The following is an 18,613-nucleotide window of genomic DNA, read 5'->3' on the forward strand; positions in this document are numbered from 1 at the left end:
AAGAGAGAAGAGGTAAGATAAAAAATTCGATGATGTAGATGAACCGTGACGAAGTTTGATTAATAAAGCTTAACTGCATGATTATTAGATACCAATAAGAAAAGTTATAACCTCATTATATTAGTAATGTGCAGATACATTGCTATGACAAGCTTTAGACTAAAAATTAAGAGAAAAAACTAAAAGACGGTGACCAATTTAGGTCACTTTGATTGCATTTTTAGTAATTCAGAGTGTTGATTAAAACAACTTGTTTGTGTTTGGTAAACACTTGATAAAAAGATAAAAAAAAAAACTTACATACAATATTTGGCAACTCCTTCATAAGGGGAGACTAATTTGGAGGACACTTGGTATCAATATAGTGATTATAGCTTAATTATCTTGTTAAACGATCAACCACAAATGTCATGATAGATTTCTCTATCTGTCTCATCCCGTTCAAGCCTAAAACGCTCTCGAACATGAGAAATATAACTTGCAGCCCTCATATCGATGGTACGTTCTTCAATAGTAGCACCAAGGAAACCATCATTATGTTGCTTAGGAAGAGGAAGATGTAATGCTAATTCGGCCTTGTTAACGACTGGATTAGCAACCTGATTGGTTGAGGAAGTAGTCTTAGTTGACTTATGAAATGACATAACAACCTTAGTCTTGTTTATGATCCCTCTTAACTTTTGATTCGACTCCATTTTCATTTTCGGCTAATAGACCTTTAAATCTCAAGCTCTCAAATACCCCAAGGAAAAAGAACACCGAGACAAAGACGGAGAGGAAGAAGTTTAGTACTTAGGGTTTACGATTTAAGGAGATAGTGATGGAGATAATGATTTGTTTCTACTAGTACATGTTTGTATTAGAAGCTAGTCCTGTTATGGAGATAGAGAGGAATGAAAACTAGTGCATGGGAAATGGGGTCCTAAATCATCTAAAATAATATTCAAACTCAATATATGATCTCTTTCAAGGATAAGAGAGTATAATTTTGTTCTTCTTTTTGGGGTTCTTTATAGTTATATCTAGAGCCAATTACAAAGTTCAATTCATTATTGATGTATGAAATTCTAAATAGAGATCTATATATTCCATTAAACTGATTTTGAACGAAAGATAAGAAGATTTTGTAGGCAAAGATATGGGAATTTTGAGGTGGTGGTGGATTCCTTTCATGGACAAGGGAATTGAATTACTTTTTCCTCAATTTGTTTATATTATAATTTATGAGATGAATTAAAATATTCAATGATAATCCCCCAAAAGAGTAAGCTAAATTAGTCAATGCCACCTCGAACCCGAACCCGAACCTGAGCCGGAGCACAAGCCCAATCCCAAGTCCAAATTAAGCAAAATAGCATTTTATAAAGTACCCATATCATATTGGTTAAGGTGAAAAAGAATCAAGCTGAAACACCATGAGAATTCCTAATCAAAATCCAATCCTGTCAAAGACTCAAAGCTGCTATAGTATTGTAAGAGAGAGGAAAAGGAGATTTCAACCTAAGCTTCGTACCTCTTGGCCCGCGGAACCAAGGCATAGACTACTATTCCCAAGCGAAAGGAAACGTTTGTGCAGGCCCATGTCCCAATGATCCGTCAAGGCCTGTATATAAGATGCTCCCTTGGTAAGGAAGCTGATGCTGCTGCTGCTCGGTTAGGCCCGTGTGAGAAATGTGCAATCCTGAATCTGCAGGAGCAACAAGAGCAGCATATGGCAGGCCTTCCGCAACTATTCCTCCTTCTATGGGCCGGCCCACTGGTATTGAGTTGGGATGAACAATGTAACTGTGATTACCAGGACTAATCTCTGAACGTTGACAATTTGGTGCTGATGACAGAAGAGAGAGAGCAGAGTCAGAGTCTAAGCCGACTCCATTACTGAACCTATCCGAAAACATTTTTCTGCTAGCTTCGCTGTTTCTTGAAGACGAAGCAACCGTATTAAATAATGGCTGGCAAAAAGAAACTTCATGGGCGCCTTTCTGAAACCCACGTCCTGGATCATTGATGTTCATGAATAGAGATTGCTTTCCTTCATTGAAGTTGCTAGATACTGATCCAGGAAACTGATTTTGGCCGTCAATTAGGTTCGAGGATTGAAGAAGTTGTGGGCTACTGAATGACAGATACTTGGTACCTGTAGACCAAACCAAAATTAAAATTCGACATCTACTAACTGATTTGCTTTAAGATGAAAACAACTTAAAGATACTTTTATGGTGCGGAAGGCGTCCACCAATAGAAATCAGTTTCTCCTTAATAGAACAACTTAATGACCCCCGATGAATTTCTTCAAAATATTTAAGTTTTGATCAATTTTTTCTCAGAAGACCGAATATTTAGCTACATGAGAAGAACAGAACAATAAGGGATGCCGACCTTGGAGATTGGAGAATAAACCTCCAGAATTCATGGAGAATGAATCTGACTGAGATTTACGTCGACGTCTGTTGTGACCATCGAGACGTTTCCTACAACTTCTCTTTACCTCATCAAACTCTGACAACAAATGAAATCTACAAAAGGAAATGACAATGATTAAAAAACTTTCTTGTTTATAGGTAACTATCTGTAGCAGATTGAATAAGCAAAAGAACACGTATAAGAAGCAAGATCATCAACGGAATACATAAAATATCCCACTACTAAAATAGCTTATGTCGAGGTGAATTCACCAAATAACTCGAAGGAGAATATATACGATCCATCTAAGTAGCATCTTTCAAAGACCACTTATTTCCATGTAACATGACATGATTCGAGCTTTTTGTTGTGTTGTCTAGGTTCTTCACCCGAAATGGTAGGTCAAGAGACTAGGCTTTTCCCCACAATTATAAATTGTCGACCCACAATTGAATTATTGAACTAAGAGAAATGAGTTTATGCCCGGCCTGAATCCCGGCCAGGGTGTGTGGCTGCGATTAGGCTGGGATTTAGGCTGTGCATACTATCCGGCTTGTTGAACTAATAAGTAATAACCAAGATAACCCATCAAAAAGAACTTCATTGGAACCCGATAAACTCAATTAACAAAAACTCATACAACTTTATGTCATTGATAACAAGAAAGCTACTAGAGAATAATATCCAAGAATCAACACAAACTGATTTAATATTAGGTTTACAGGTAATGTTAGTTTTCAAATATGTGGAGACTATGTTTCCCAGTGACAAGAGTTGTCTTGGGAAACAAGTCTCACTCACTTTATAAATATGATTGAGTTCTATATAACTGGTAATGAGAGACAAACCGATAACAATTCAAGAAAAAGTTGTGGTGAATCATATAAGCAGCTTTCATGGGTTTTCCCATGGACGGAGGTCGTAATCCTCCAACGAGGCCATGTAAATCATTTTGTTCCAATTTATTTCAATTTCTCTCTCAGCTTAACCACAATCATGAAATCTACAAATGGACCAGAGAAGATTATCCAATCCTATTTTGCTTCCGCTTTTCCTACAATCATGATACAAAAACGTAATATTTGGACAATATTGATGTCACACAATATATAGAGGTAGCAATCCTCCTACAGAGTCCAACGACCGAACATAGTAAAGTCATCGTATTATTTATTTTAGTTTTCTCTACGATTTATCACAATCGTGAAGTTTAACAAAAGCTTAATATAACATATGATAGATGATTATGAAATAAGAATAGGTAAGAGTAGAAGATGAAGAATGAATTCATACCTACTACACTGTTGGCAAAACCTTTGTTCTTGACCAGCAACCATGACTTTTGGAGTCTTAGAATGATCTTCACAAACTTTATGGCGTCTATAATAATCTCTATACTTACTAAGATCTGAATCACATCCTTCCACTAAGCAAGAAACAGTTTGGGTTTCATAACTAGGTGCCCTAGCTTTCTTAGATGAACTCAATGGTGATGGTGTCATTGAAACCCTTGGATCTTTCCATTGGGTCATTTGCCCAGACCCTCCTATCTCTTCTAATCTCCCAAGTTTCAGATCAAAAGAGAAATCCTCATGACTAGTTTGTTTTCCTCCTCCTAAGGAACTTGATCTTATAATAGGGGTAATAATGTTAGACTTAGTTTCTCTCTCTAACTCTGCAAAATCCCAACTAGGTGATTTCCAATCCCATTCCATAAACCCTTTTCCTTTCTCTTCCTCTTTCTCTCTCCTCATCATCTTCTCACTATGTTAAGTAAGTAAAATCTATATTTTTTATTTCACAAGTACATGAAAGACCTAGTTCATAACCTATAAATGATGAGGGTAACTAAAAAGATGAATTCAAAGAAGGGTACCTGAAAATGAAGAAGATTATAGAAAACCCACTTCAGAAGATTCTATTTTGATGATAACAAATCAACTTTCAGATACTAAAATGGAGTTTAACAATCAGTAGTATATAGTATCTCTCATAGAGTAGTATAGCTCAAAGGACCACAAATGGGTTTTGAAGCTATTCATTCCCTGACATGGATTTCATTAAAAAATCATAAAGAGAGAGAGAGAAAGAGAGAGAGAGATGGAGGAAGAAGCAAAGAAGGAAAATGGGTAATAATATATTGAATGAAAAAAGTGAAGAGCAAAGTGAGAACCTGGGAGTCTAGGTCTAGGAGGAGGAGGAGCAAACTTCATGGAGAAGGACATGATTTTGGCTTCTTTTTTGCTCTTTCATTCTTTACAATTTTATGTTGCTTTTTAAGGTATATTTTGGTTTTATAGAGAAAAAAGGAAAAGTATGACTAGGAAAGGGATAACAGACAGGCAGGCACTCTTTCATTCACATAAAATTATCAAACATTGCTAGAACAACCGAAAATCTAGATTGATTTGGGAGAAATCTAAATCAATGGTGTTGAACGGGAATTTTTGAACTTGTTTCATAGAGTGTTGGTTGACCCATCAACGTGGGTCGTTGATTTCGATTTCTCTTCCAAATCGGTTTTGATTTTCGTCTACTAAATCATTTTTTTTTAAATTATATTAGAACAACTCTAGCAATTTGCACAATCCTCGCTTAAAGTTTTAATAGTTAGATGTTTTTTCATTTGCATCGCCTATTGACCTATGTATTTATCTTATTCATTATAATTAATTTACTTGAATATCGATTATGCGTATCCAAAAGTAGGGGTGGGAATTCTACCCGAAAGCCCGATACCCGTCACGTTTACCCGCGCCCGACAATGTCCATGGACGCCCGCGCCCGAAGATGGGTACTACCCGCCCAGCCCGATGATTTTTCGTGGGCGGGCTTGGGTGAAATGCTCTGCCCGCCACCCCGCCCATACCCGAGCCCGATATGCTCACCCGACGGGTGCCTATAGATGCCAATCACTTTGAGTGTCGATTATACTTCACTATAAAGCCCAAAGTAGATTTAAGGTTTCTCCCAAGATATATAAACTACACATTGAAGCAACCCTAATAGTTTACCACATTGAATCTGAAAAATTCGGTAGCATAGAGAGAGAAAAAGAATCTACGTTGTCTCTCTAGCCGTTTCTCTCTTATTTACTAGACCTTCTTGTGCCAACCTTCTTCTCTATTAAATAAGTTATTGGGATCATCTTCCATCTCTATGTAGTAGTCAAATTTTAAGATTATTTTGATGTGAAGGAAGAACAAAGAAGAACTAATGAAACATACAAAGACAAGAAAAAAAGTGGAAGACAACCAAGTCTCATGTTTGCATATATAGATCTATACCAGTTGTTGATTTCTTATGTTACGGAATCTGAGTATTTCTTTCATTCTTGATTTATAAGTTTTGTAAAGATTTGGTATCAATTTGTTTAGAGAAACTTATTTGAACAATATCAAATTCCTGGAGTTTCCTGATCTGGTAGAAAAATATTAGATAAAGAAATACCCGATGCCCGATTTGCCCGAAGCCCGACTTGCCCGATGCTTTAGTGGGCTTGGGCGGACTTTGATCATAGGAGATTTAAGAAAAGCCCGCCCGAATCCGCCCGAGAACCCGAGTGGGCAGAGGAGAAACTTACCCGACCGAGCCCGACTTAGAATTACCCGCGGGTGCCCATACCCGCCCGATTCCCACCCCTATCCAAAAGTAATGTACAATGAAAAAAATTATAACTAAAGCTTCACGTTCTCTTCATGCATATAGAAGGAATAACATTTTCACATTTTTTTTTTTTACCATGAAGTACTAATCTTGACGTGTAACTGTTTTATATATAACACTCTATGTCGTTGGATTATATGGTCATCTGTTGATCTACTTTTACAGTAATTATAGATATATTGCGTCCAAGCTAACTCTCCCTCACAATGTTTCACTCTCTTTTGATGAGTACAAAAGGGAATACTATTTTTTTTGCTAAAACTTCTTTCCCCTGAAAAAACTAATATAGCGCTCCTAGTTGTCTTACTATAACACTCGAAAAAAAATAAAAAATCTAGTATATCACCGGATTATAGAGCATCCACTAACTTAAATTTTACCGTAATTTATAATAATTGGCTTAATCATTTGAATATCAATGGCGTGAATCTAATAAGACATGTCCAGTCTGAGTTAATCTTGCGTTTGTAACATCTCACGTACTCTTAATGCATATAAGAGACAATGATTTTACTGCAATCCTTTCACCATCACTCATAGCTTTCTTGATATAATACTTAGAAAAATTGTATATCATCCGACTAAGACATGCACCAATTTGGTGAAGTTGTAAAGGGCAAAAAAAAATGTACTTAATGAAGATGGTAAAAGGTTTGTATGACAGTTTAAAATTGTTGGGCAGACATGTAGCACGTGTTTTTATAGAAAAAAGAAAAGTGATTGTGAGGGCTGAGTTCCCCCAAGTTTGGATGAAAAAACTATGGGCTATTAATCATTATTTTATAACAAGTTGAATGATTCTTTATCAGAGCGAATAACTTGGAAATCTAGTTATTTAATAAAATAATCACTTTGATTTGCTAAAATAATATTTTACCCTTTTGAGTTATAAAGCTAATTACTTAAAATAAACATATGAACCCATGTTAGAATGTCAAGAGATGGTCTTCCTAGAATCCTGAATCGATTTCCTTTTTTCCTATATTTTAAATAAATACGAATAATGAAAGCAGAAGCTAAGTAAGATCGATATCTAATGGTTCTACGAGACCTTGCTCGTTTTAAGACAGAAAATAGTTGTGACCGAAAGAAACTTGATACACGAGCACGCTAGTTTTAAAGAGATGAGGTGATGAGATTTCTGCGATTTGATGGAGACAGTTATTTTAGGGGAGTTTAGTTTAGGAATTCCCTACAATAACCACCGCTATAATTCAAAGCACCAACACCACTATCGACTACCATCACCACACACCACCACCATCAGTCAGTCCATCTCTCGATCCTCTGAATATTATGAAGTAACAAACTTCAGTTAACTTGATGGTGTACGGGCTAGAAGTCCGTATAGAGTTCTTATAAAACACTTAATTTCACAAACTTTCTTTTACTTGATATTTGGATTCTCTTGTATTTCTTTGCACGTGAACAACATAATAATGCAACTATTCATAGAGTGGTCTATACATCTTCTCATATTGATGATTTTCTAAACTATTACATCTCTCTTTCTCTCAAATCTCCACTCTATCATATGATCATATCGTCACTTGAGTCTAAATTGACTAGTTTTTTGCGAATATGTTTTTTGGAACAATGATTGCACAAGTACAATGGAACATAGGCTCATAATTATCGTATACAATCAACATGTTAAAGGCCCCCTTCCCTCAAAGGAAATACAAACTGTCTTGCAAACAGTTGTTTATATTCTTACTAAGTACAAGCACAAAATCACTAATCATGGGTTCCACTTTCCACCGTCACTATATCGACATCTAAATTTTCAGAGTAAGTAGATCTATCACTGTTGGTACACCCCAAGTACTTGCAAAAGACTCGTTTATAACGAAGTCTTCCGTGCTCATAACAAGTCAACAACCTTTATAATTTGTTAACTATCATTTTCAAGATAGTGATGCATTATAAGTAGGAAAAGAACCATGTGGTTAGCCGTGAAGTCTTCGACATACATGTCTCGGAGTTTCAGAAAAATGTCAGAGATTACATGTCAACATCTTTTGGGATTTGAATTTTAATATTCGGATGGCACATCTTAAGTTCGTCGACTCCTCGTGTTGGTGTTGATGAGCAATTACCATGATTATTTATATATTGTCAAGTTGATACAGACCAACAATTTTATATTTACTAGGCCATGTGATAATTATGCAATTGACATAAGCAAAAAACTCAATAAAGTAAAAATTCTAAATATTATTCTTCTAATTTATTTATTTATTTATATTAGCATAAATTAAGGGTTGTAGAAATATAAAACGTAAGCCTGCCTAGGTGCATATAAAACCTCAACATATAAGATGGGTAGTCACGAAAAAATCAACTCAGACTGAAACCAAATTAATATTCCGTTTAAATTTGAACTTGAGCTTTTATGATGATCTTCCCTTTCTGAATATACATTATTAGGTTTTGTTAGATCAACAAGTTGAGATGGCCGAGTTGGTCTAAGGCGCCAGATTAAGGTTCTGGTCCGAAAGGGCGTGGGTTCAAATCCCACTCTCAACAATATCTCTTTTATTTTTTCACCTTCTCTCTAACTTATTCATTGTCAATTTTGACATAAGTTGAGGTAATGAACTAATGATTCAAACAATTTGTTGTTGTTTTTTTTTTATGATAAAAAAACAATTTGTTGTTGGCTGGGTAAATTTCTGCCGTGGAAATCTATTTTGTCCAAGACATCATTATCTATGAAGTAGAACTACAGCCAATTAAGTCACAAAAAGGGAGCCCAAAACCTTCATCTATAGTTCTCAACAAAAAAGAAAAACCTTCCTCTATATTGAGGGGAAAATGTTATATACTCTTGTCGTTTTTACTCGATAAGCTCATGATTATGCACACTCACCACATATAACTATTTTTACCCAAACACTCACTTATTATATTTACTCACATTTTGGTTAGATATCTTAACCAGTTTCTTTCGGTAAGATAAAATCGATTTGGGTTATTTAGTAAAGACCCCCCCAGTTATTTAGCTATACTAGGGAACCACCCCCAAAACGATTATGTTTTAGGGGTTACCCCCCATTCTCTATTTTTTCGTCAAAAGCCCGTTATGTTGCAAGCGTGCGAGTCACGTGTGTTTCTTTTGACGATCTTACCCTCCATCCAAATCAACGTTCCGAGTTTTCTATTTTTTTAATATCATTTAAGTCTCCCTCAACTACCCATTTTTGGGTGAAAACGCGGGAAAGGAGAGAGAAGGGTTTCTGAGTCGTCCCAAACGTGGAAACCCTAGTTTTTTTTTTTTTCGATTGCAACCAGAAATCGAAGGAGATTCAAAGGGGTTTGCAAGTATTCAACTCTGATTTCTCCCTCTAATGACAGAAGGTTCATCTGGAAGTGGGTTGTAAGTATCTAAACCTGAATTTCGTTTTTTGTTTCATTCGATTCCTGATGAACATACTTCACAGATTAGTTACCATGTTGTTACCCCTAATTACTGTGTTCTTGTATGAGTTGACATTACGATTTTTGTTTACCATTTAGGTTTTTACAACTTGAATCCATTAATAGAGGGTTTAAGGATTTTAGTAGTTACTGTTTAGTGCTTTCCCTGATTTCAATCCATGTTTTAGAGTATTAGTTGATTCGAAAATTTTTCGAATGCCATCACATTTTGCATTTGTACATGTTGAGTACATAAATGGACAATTGAAGGCTTCATGTGCTTTGACCTCACAAATTTGGCAGCTCATTTCCTGTAAAAACATGAATAATATGACATTTAGTGAAGGACCCCCACTGTAAATCAACTATTGAGGGAATGATCCTCATTACAGTTCTGCTGATGAAGACCAGTAATGGCTTACCTGGTTTGTTTCTTCCCTTTTAACACCTCCTCCCAATCGTTGTACCACTGTCTTTGATTGATTTGGGGTAAGAAATCGTTTTAAAACACAACCAAAAGATGGGTTTATATAAAAAGAAGGATTCATACGACCATTGGGAAATAGAGGGGTGGTTTTGGTATATATTTCAAACGGTAACTGGGGAGGGCAAAATCGTCAAAAGAAACACACGTGACTCGCACGCTTGCAACATAACGGGCTTTTGACGGAAAAATAGAGAATGGGGGGGTAACCCCTAAAGCATAATCGTTTTGGGGTGGTTCCCTAATATAGCTAAATAACTGGGAGGTCTTTACTAAATAACCCAATCGATTTTATACTCAAACCATCAAAAGATGAAAACATAAGGTATTAGTACAACCACGCACTCACGCCGACATATATTAGAGAGGAACATTGGAATATAATTTTGATTAGTTTTCTTCAGTAAGACTAAACCGTTCTATACTCAAAATTGTCGGAAAGATGAAACCGACATTGTAACATAAGGCATCGGTACATACGCATAATTTTTTAACCGAAAGATTCATTAACATGCCGAGTTTGAAATAAAGACATTGCACTTGTATTAACGCTAGCATTACCAAGAATAATTGAACCAATACTAGATGTCTAGATTACTCGAAATTTTGAATGATTACGGAGAAGAAGAGTTTTAAAAGATGAAAATATAATAACAACAACAACGAGAAAAACGACTATTTGGGAGTTGGGGGCAAAAGGGGTAACCTCCTCCCACAACAAGCCGTTTGGCTCAAATAACAAAAAAAAATGGAAAAATGGAAATTTGACCGTTGAGATGGGCCAGGGCAGATAAACCGACCCGTCTCAAAAGCCTGACGGGTCAGAACCACAAGACCAGCCCGGGTAGGACCGGTTCTACCTGGGCCATTGTTCGTACGGGGTATGTGTAGGGATTTACACCCTTCTACTAGTGTTTATAGCGGAAATATGACATCTAATGTCTACACTAGTATTCCCAGGATCACATGCAAAACTAGTAATTAATCTAATGGAGATAGTAGATTACCTTAATCGCTTTTCCCTCGAACTAGTTGAATTGATTGAAGAAGACCAAGAGCTTCAAGTGTAGCTCCTCTACTTGGGACACGAGCAATCAATTTGATCTCCCACCTTGTTGTATAGCTAGCACACCAATGGTGGTTGGAAAAGAAGAACTCCTTTCTTCTTGACTAGATAGATAGTTAATGGGAATTAGCTCACTTTCTCCTCTCTACTTGATGTGGTAGAGTAAGAAAGCTTAGAGAGAAATTCCACACCTTATTCTCTGCCCTAAGAGTGTTTATATAGAACCCTAATAAGAATCCACCTCCTTTTAGGTTTCCCAAAACACCCTTTAGAATAAGATTTAGGGAAATAGTCGAAAATAGCAACTATTGGTATTTTCTCAATTCCCTAAGGAGGAGGTGTCCAAACACCACGAAAATTGGCAGATATAATGTTTATTATATCAGCAACTAACCCTCCAAAATTCAGCCCAATCCGAGTCCTAGAAGTACCCGAACCGGTCTAGGCCCAAAAACCCTGTTTTTGGCCCTTTTGTACTATCTTTGCCTAATTCCTTTTTAGGCCTATGAGATATGTTTATGGGACACTCCCATGATTATATCTCACTCCCACTAGTCATATCCTAGATCAATTTGTCACTCTTATGTGTAACCCGTTGTAGGATCCGATCGAAGTTAGCCGCGAATTACTTCGTAATTCAACGATCGTAGTTGGTCTCTAGCTACAACTCTACGATCCCTAAATCAATCGGACTTGATGATCTTCCACATCAATTGTCCTATCCGACAAATTGTTCGCATTGTCACCTTGGTCGAAGGACATCTCCTTCAACTCCTTCAGACTCCCACTTGGACTTAGAACAAGTGCAATGCCTCGATTCCCGTGTCAATTTAGTATCCCATCTGATACGTCACATCATTCAGACTTTCTTGATATCTGAGTACAACTGTAAAAGACAAACGATTAACTTTTAATCCGTTTGAGCGCGGCCACGCATTTTCAGTTGCTACTCATCAAGTGGCCTTGAGACACTTTGTACCTAATGTGATTAGGGTGACACAATCCATTCTTGCGCTCCCACTTAACTTCATGTCTATCCTGTCCTTCCCAGTATCCGTCTTTATAACCTCCTTTTACGGCGCGGCGTTTAACGAAACCAAAGTCGGGCATTCCTTACATAAGATGAGTGGAGCACTCATGTTTTGAGGAATCTCTCCAATTGTCTTTATGAGAAGTATTGACGTTCATCACGAGTGATGTACTTCTCATTTGAGGGTTATCCAGTGTATAAACCTTTTATACACCCACGTAGTCGAATATAATATACTATTCCTATAGCCCATGAAACTGCGCTAACCCATCGACTCCCGTGCTAGTCTTCGTGAGTCATTGTTGTCCATGCAATGATCTGGACCAGGGATTTTTGATAATAAATATTCCAAGTTCACTTAATAGGGTTTCATTCATCAGATCACGTATCTGACAAACCTATTCGGAACGTTTTATTATCTATGGACTGTCGTTTAAACACTAAACCAAGTTTAGACGACTGGTGAAATAATTCTTATTATTTCTGATAACGAGAGTTGTAAATCTGAGCCTCTTCCGTAAAACTCCTTTTACCCACTCAGTTTTACTTGTCGAGGTTTAAAATTACACCTCATGCCTTAGACTGTGTATGAATCTCATACTATGTCTTAGGTGACAGTTTAGTTTGACTACCGTGGTAGTCGGTTTTAAACTTTGCTTATTATCAATTAATTTGAAGATTACTATCTTCAACCTTGATAATATCTAGTAATCTTTACTAGAGTTAAGGCCTTTTATTCTTTGTGTAGTATTTGCAACAGTTCCCGGCTTAAAACACTTTTAGCCTACTTTCCTTCCATGTCTGGAAGTTTGCTACGATGACATGTTCAACTTTGTACTACTTCATCCTTTAGCCTTCTAGGATGTACTAAGTAGTGTTTCGGTTTTCCAATCCGAATTCGGATGTTTAAATGCTAATCATGTCCAACATGATTGACTTTATGTTTTCGAACATAAATGTCTCTCTCATGCGTGCTAGCTCATCGGTGTCTTTTAGACTCCGAGTTTTGCAACGCCCTCTGTCATGAGTTTTTGGGTCGAAATTCTTTTAGACTTTCCAAGTCTTAGATTTTCTGTTTCGGATCTCAAGCATCTCAGCGTACTGAGTCTCTCTAATCCTATCATCCTTTTGATCTATGCTTATAGATCTTCAGATGCCCAAAATGGCATTTTATCCTTTTGTGTGTGGTCCTTTATTGAGTCAGTTCGTTACTGTTATACAACACCTTATGTCGTACTCAATCTTTTGTATGTACTCTGCATACGGACCCGGAAGGTTTGTTTACTCCCACTTACCTTCTTGAAACTCGTGATTCAAGATTTTCTTCATTCTCCAGGAATCAAATTTCTCTGATTGCCTTTTGAATCGAAGATTCTAACTCTTGCATGCTTTTAATCCGTCGATAGATTTCTGAAGCATGCTTGTGGACATAACTTGATTGGAAGAATCTTTATTCTTCTTGTCTCGTTTCGGGAAACACGAATGTTTCCATCCTTCTCAGTTTTCTATTTTGGAAAACCAATTTAGGTCTTTTGTTGACTTAAATTATCAAGCTTCATGTCTTGACGAGATATGGATTCCACGATGATTTTGGGTTCTAGCCAAAATCTAGAGTCAGTTTTCGTTTCTGCGCAGGTTTTTTATCTCTTCAGAAATAACCTTTATTTTCTGTGTCTTTGAGATTTGACCTTTTAGGGCTTTTGAACAACAATTTGGAATTTTCTCAATTACTTTAAGATATTCCTTTAGAGACACTTTCACTTGTTTTGAGAGTTCTCCGGCGAATGACATTCGCTTTTGTGCGGTGGGTTTATAAGATCATGTCTTTAACCTTTCCTTTTCCGAGGAGTCGCAGTTTGTTGCTCTTGGTCGAATTTAATCGACTTGTACAAGTTTCATGATTGTTCTTCATGACCCTTCATGATTTTTCTCATGATCGAATTAAATCGACTTGTACTTTTCTCCCACTTATTCTTGTAATAATCAGTGTTTTCTCCCAGACTACTAGGTGTGCTAATTATTAGAAGAATACTATCATGAGCAACAAACACTTTGTTCTCTTGATTGGTTATGGAAGAAGCCCAAATTTCTTTTAAAAAGAAATTGCGTCAGATATTAGCTAAGTTTAGTAACGTTGTTACAAGTTTTAGCCTTAGACGGAGTAGGTTAAGTGTGAAAATAATCGTGTCTAGAATATATCCCAAGATATTTGGAAGACTGGCTTAAACCCATCTTTGATCGAATTATGCATAGCAATGTTCGATTGCTCCCACTGAATCCACCATCCGTCGGATGTGTTCCATGGAGCAGAGTTGGGAAACTGTTTCTCAACTCCTTTGATGGTTATCATGTGTTTGACTCAAGTTTTCACTATCTTGTCAAAGTGATTCTTTACTTCGGTTTGTACTTTGTTTGAACCTTTCAAACATTCTGACTTATACTTTATGATTTGTACGTTTCCATACTTCATGAAGTTGTCAGAGTATGTATTTGAAGTTTCTCTCGTTAGCTTCTGCAAGTAAACTTATAGGTCTGCATAACACCGTATGAGTCCTAATAGATTACTAGTCTTTATGCCTTTTGAAAAGGGTGACTTTGTCAATTAGTCCTTAAGACCCAATTGACAATGCTGAAGTTTAATGAGTTTGAATCTCTTGATTTTAGCCATTATCAATGTTAACCTTCAGTTAATTTTATCACTGGTTTAAAACATCGGACGTTTCTAGAAGAACAAAATAATCACTATTAAGTTCTAAGCTAGATCAGTGTCTAAAAGAAGACTTCGATCCCTTTCAGCATCCCTAGCATTACTGCTTCTGCTCCCTCTTGGATCTTTACTTCTTTTAGTCAAGTATGTGATTTCCTTGAGCTCCCACTGAGCCGCTCATCTGGTCTTAAATACCTGATGAAGGAATTTTACGATACTTGTTTTTAACTTTGTTAACAAGGATACGGAATCGGAATTCATAATTCCATTTCTTTTGTCCTCTAGGTGCTAAAGGTAGTTTCCTTTTAAATGGTCTAGCCATTGTTCAGAAACATTCACAGTAATGAGAAATACTCTTGATCATGTACTCGGTAGCTGCTTTTCTTTGATCAAATGTTTGTCTCACTTGACTGATCCTTTTGCCCTTTTGAATCTATTTCTTAGATTCTTTGTACCAAATCTCAAGAACCTTTCTTAGACTGGATATTCCCGTATGTTCTGCTCAGTTTGTTTGTAACAACCTGAGTGACTCATCTAAGGTCTTATCTATCTTTGTTCAATCAATATTGAATTGGGTGATAGATGTATTCTGTTGTCTTCCGTTAGGATGACTTTCAGATTGCCTTGGAGGTCTCGTACCTCTCCATTTATGACTTCTGTGGGAAATTCTTCCTCAGTTTGTCTTAATGGTTATGCTAGCATTCATTATTCTTCCAAAGAGAATGTTATACGATTGCTTGCAAATGGCTTTTGACCTTCTCTTGTATGAGTCAACATTGGGATTGGGTATTCTAGTGACCTTCCTTTTGAATCTGAGAATTATTCTCGGATTCATTCTTCCATTCTAGGAAGTGGATCAGCACCTCCCTTAGGTGTGATTCAATGTTGAAATCGTTTGTGTCATCTTAAAACTACATAAAGAAATGGCAAAGTTTTAAAACTCGTTATCGTTTTTGAAAAACATTAGTTTTCCCACATTATTCAATAAAAATCGTCCCCGATTGAATAAGTGATTCCAAGACCCCAGTTCTTCGGAGTAAAGCGGACGAAGGCCCTACCCTTTGACTCCGTCGTTCCGGGTGAGTGAACTACTTCACTGATCATACCTTATGACTCTTGGTTGATAGATTTCATTAATAAATGACTAATCTATCCTTTTGCCTCGAGTATCCAAGACTCTCTTGCTGATCTCGTTGAGTAGAACCATTTAGACGTGTAGGCCTCTTCTATAGACCTACCCGCATTGTCCCAAGGTAGAGGAGGTACTCTGCGAAGGCCGACCCACCTTCCTCGAACAAGGGCGCAACGAGTGTCTTAATCTGGATAGGCGATTACTCAAGATTACGTTTTGGGGACTTTTACGCTAGTCTGACGTTTGTTATAGTGAACTATTTAGCCTAACTAACATCCACGACATAAAGCGTAAATAAGTAAGTAAATGCGCGCGAGAAAGTAAATCAAGCAGACATGGATCCTAGTATGGCCCCTAACCTAGAAGATCTAATCACCCTTGGTTTTCTTCTTGTTTCGCCTTTTGGTTCGTCTTAGATCGCCATCTTTGAACCTCCATTGATTTCTCCCACTCGCCTTTGGATTTCATCCTCGAGTTTCTTCAATGGACTCATAGACCCTAAACTCTAATTACAAGACTCTAACGATTCGCAGATCGTATAAACTTGAAATTAAAATTAATTACAAAGCATGCACCCATCCGTGCTTAAAACAAGAATAAAGAAATAAATCTATGGCCATACTAGTTTCCCACATTCACATCACATGCAATCATATAATATATCAAGGCTAAGAATTATATATGCATGATTATCTTGGGAGATACTTTTGTTGACATCACATGTCACATTACGGACCTTAAGTCTAAATTCGAAGAATTCTACTAATGGTGCTTTCCGGTTTTATCTTTTATGATTTCTAAACTCATCTTTAAGAAAAACTCCGTTTTGGGCTCGAGAAAGCCCGGGTCAATTTCGGAAAAAATATTGGTTCGATTCTTAATGATTTCATAAATCAATTTAAAGAGAAATCCGTTTTGGGCTATTGGATGGCCCGGATTGATTTTGGAATTATTTGGTTGGAATCGGAAATTTTTTTGGCAAAAACTCCCACTCGAATGATGATCCATTTTCGTGGTCCGAAAATCCTCGAAAAAGCCCGGGTCAAGTCCTAGACAAGTCCCGACCCAAGCCCAAATAAGGGCTCGGACAAGGTCCGGACATACCACGGCCCATAGGGCCGGCATGTCCTGGCCGAGGCCTATCAAGGCCTGGTCTCGTCCTGGCCGGAGCCAGGACGCTAGTCCATGTACCAGACGCGTCCTAGACGTGTCTGGTACTGGACCGGACCAGCACTAGGTGTCTCGGACTAGTCCGAGACACCCAGAACCTCCCAGAGTCGAGTGCTCTGGACGCGTCCTAGACGCGTCCAGGAAGCTCCTTCGCAGCTGCTGGTCGCGTCTTCAAGACGCGTCCTTAGTAGCTGCTCTGGAAGCGTCTCAAAGACGCGTCCAGAAGCTTCTGTCGCAGCTGCTGGTCGCGTCTTCAAGACGCGTCTCAGCAGCTGCTCTGGACGCGTCCAGAGGACGCATCCAGGAGCTTCTGGTCCGGCCAGGAAGCTTCCTGGCCGGACACTAGGGTTTTTCAAAACCTTAGTTTCCAAAAAGAAATTTTTTTTTTTTTTTTCTTATGCAACTCTAAGTTGCTATTTTCCAATTTTTAAAACTTTTCTTAAATTTTTGAAATTCCTTTTAGAACACTTCTAAAAATTTTTTAAAACTTTTAGAAACTTTTAAATTTTTCCAAATTTGTTTTGAGAGCTTCCTAAAGTCAAAACTACTCTTTTTAGAACACTTCTAAAATTCTAAAATTCCAAAATTTTGTTTTTCAAAAGTTTCCAAACTTAAAAACAACTCTTAATCAAACCAATTTTGGATCAAAATCTAGGTTTTTGAAATTTTTCAAAGAACAATTTTGAAATCAATTTTGAAAAATCTTTGAATCCAATTCAAAATTAATCAAATTTTATGTTTTAAAATCTTTTTAAACATAACTATCAATTTAATCAAGCATGGATTAGTTTGAAATTCAATCAAATTGAGACTTTTAAAACACTTTTAATCATCAATGTGATTCTCAATTTGAAAATTTATTGAATCCCATCAAATTATGAGTTAAAATACCTTTTTTAAAATACTTTTATAAACTCAATTTTCAAACTATCAAGCATATAAATTAGTTCGATTCTTAGCAAAAACTAGTTAATAGCAAGAGGCTCTGACGCCACTGTAGGGATTTACACCCTTCTACTAGTGTTTATAGCGGAAATATGACATCTAATGTCTACACTAGTATTCCCAGGATCACATGCAAAACTAGTAATTAATCTAATGGAGATAGTAGATTACCTTAATCGCTTTTCCCTCGAACTAGTTGAATTGATTGAAGAAGACCAAGAGCTTCAAGTGTAGCTCCTCTACTTGGGACACGAGCAATCAATTTGATCTCCCACCTTGTTGTATAGCTAGCACACCAATGGTGGTTGGAAAAGAAGAACTCCTTTCTTCTTGACTAAATAGATAGTTAATGGGAATTAGCTCACTTTCTCCTCTCTACTTGATGTGGTAGAGTAAGAAAGCTTAGAGAGAAATTCCACACCTTATTCTCTGCCCTAAGAGTGTTTATATAGAACCCTAATAAGAATCCACCTCCTTTTAGGTTTCCCAAAACACCCTTTAGAATAAGATTTAGGGAAATAGTCGAAAATAGCAACTATTGGTATTTTCTCAATTCCCTAAGGAGGAGGTGTCCAAACACCACGAAAATT

The 18,613-nt window shown here is 37.0% G+C and overlaps 1 protein-coding gene and 1 non-coding gene across 2 annotated transcripts; one reads left to right on the top strand and one right to left on the bottom strand.

Moving 5' to 3' along the window:
* Positions 1-1,342: 1,342 nt before the first annotated feature.
* Positions 1,343-4,795, bottom strand: LOC147532710 (squamosa promoter-binding-like protein 13A). Its single transcript, XM_086649301.1, has 4 exons — positions 4,577-4,795; positions 3,697-4,279; positions 2,380-2,516; positions 1,343-2,137 (listed from the first exon to the last, which is right to left on the bottom strand). Exons 2-4 carry the CDS (start codon positions 4,158-4,160, stop codon positions 1,545-1,547), a joined length of 1,194 nt encoding a protein of 397 aa, XP_086505427.1. The 5' UTR covers positions 4,161-4,279; positions 4,577-4,795; the 3' UTR covers positions 1,343-1,544.
* Positions 4,796-8,517: 3,722 nt separating this feature from the next.
* TRNAL-AAG (transfer RNA leucine (anticodon AAG)) lies at positions 8,518-8,598 on the top strand. The gene has a single exon. It is a non-coding gene; the product is annotated as a tRNA-Leu (tRNA).
* Positions 8,599-18,613: the final 10,015 nt, after the last annotated feature.

The sequence above is a fragment of the Eschscholzia californica genome, unplaced genomic scaffold, assembly GCF_041429995.1.
Source record: "Eschscholzia californica isolate CP2 unplaced genomic scaffold, dmEscCali1.0.p SCAF_6, whole genome shotgun sequence".
NCBI lineage: Eukaryota > Viridiplantae > Streptophyta > Magnoliopsida > Ranunculales > Papaveraceae > Eschscholzia > Eschscholzia californica.

Excerpts from the sequence above, each read along its gene's own strand:
- LOC147532710 (XM_086649301.1), bottom strand. The coding sequence starts at position 4,160 with ATGATGAGGAGAGAGAAAGAGGAAGAGAAAGGAAAAGGGTTTATGGAA. Across the intron at positions 2,517-3,696 it reads TTTTGCCAACAGTGTAGTAG|ATTTCATTTGTTGTCAGAGT; the intron begins GTATGAATTCAT and ends TTCCTTTTGTAG. Across the intron at positions 2,138-2,379 it reads TTTATTCTCCAATCTCCAAG|GTACCAAGTATCTGTCATTC; the intron begins GTCGGCATCCCT and ends TTTGGTCTACAG.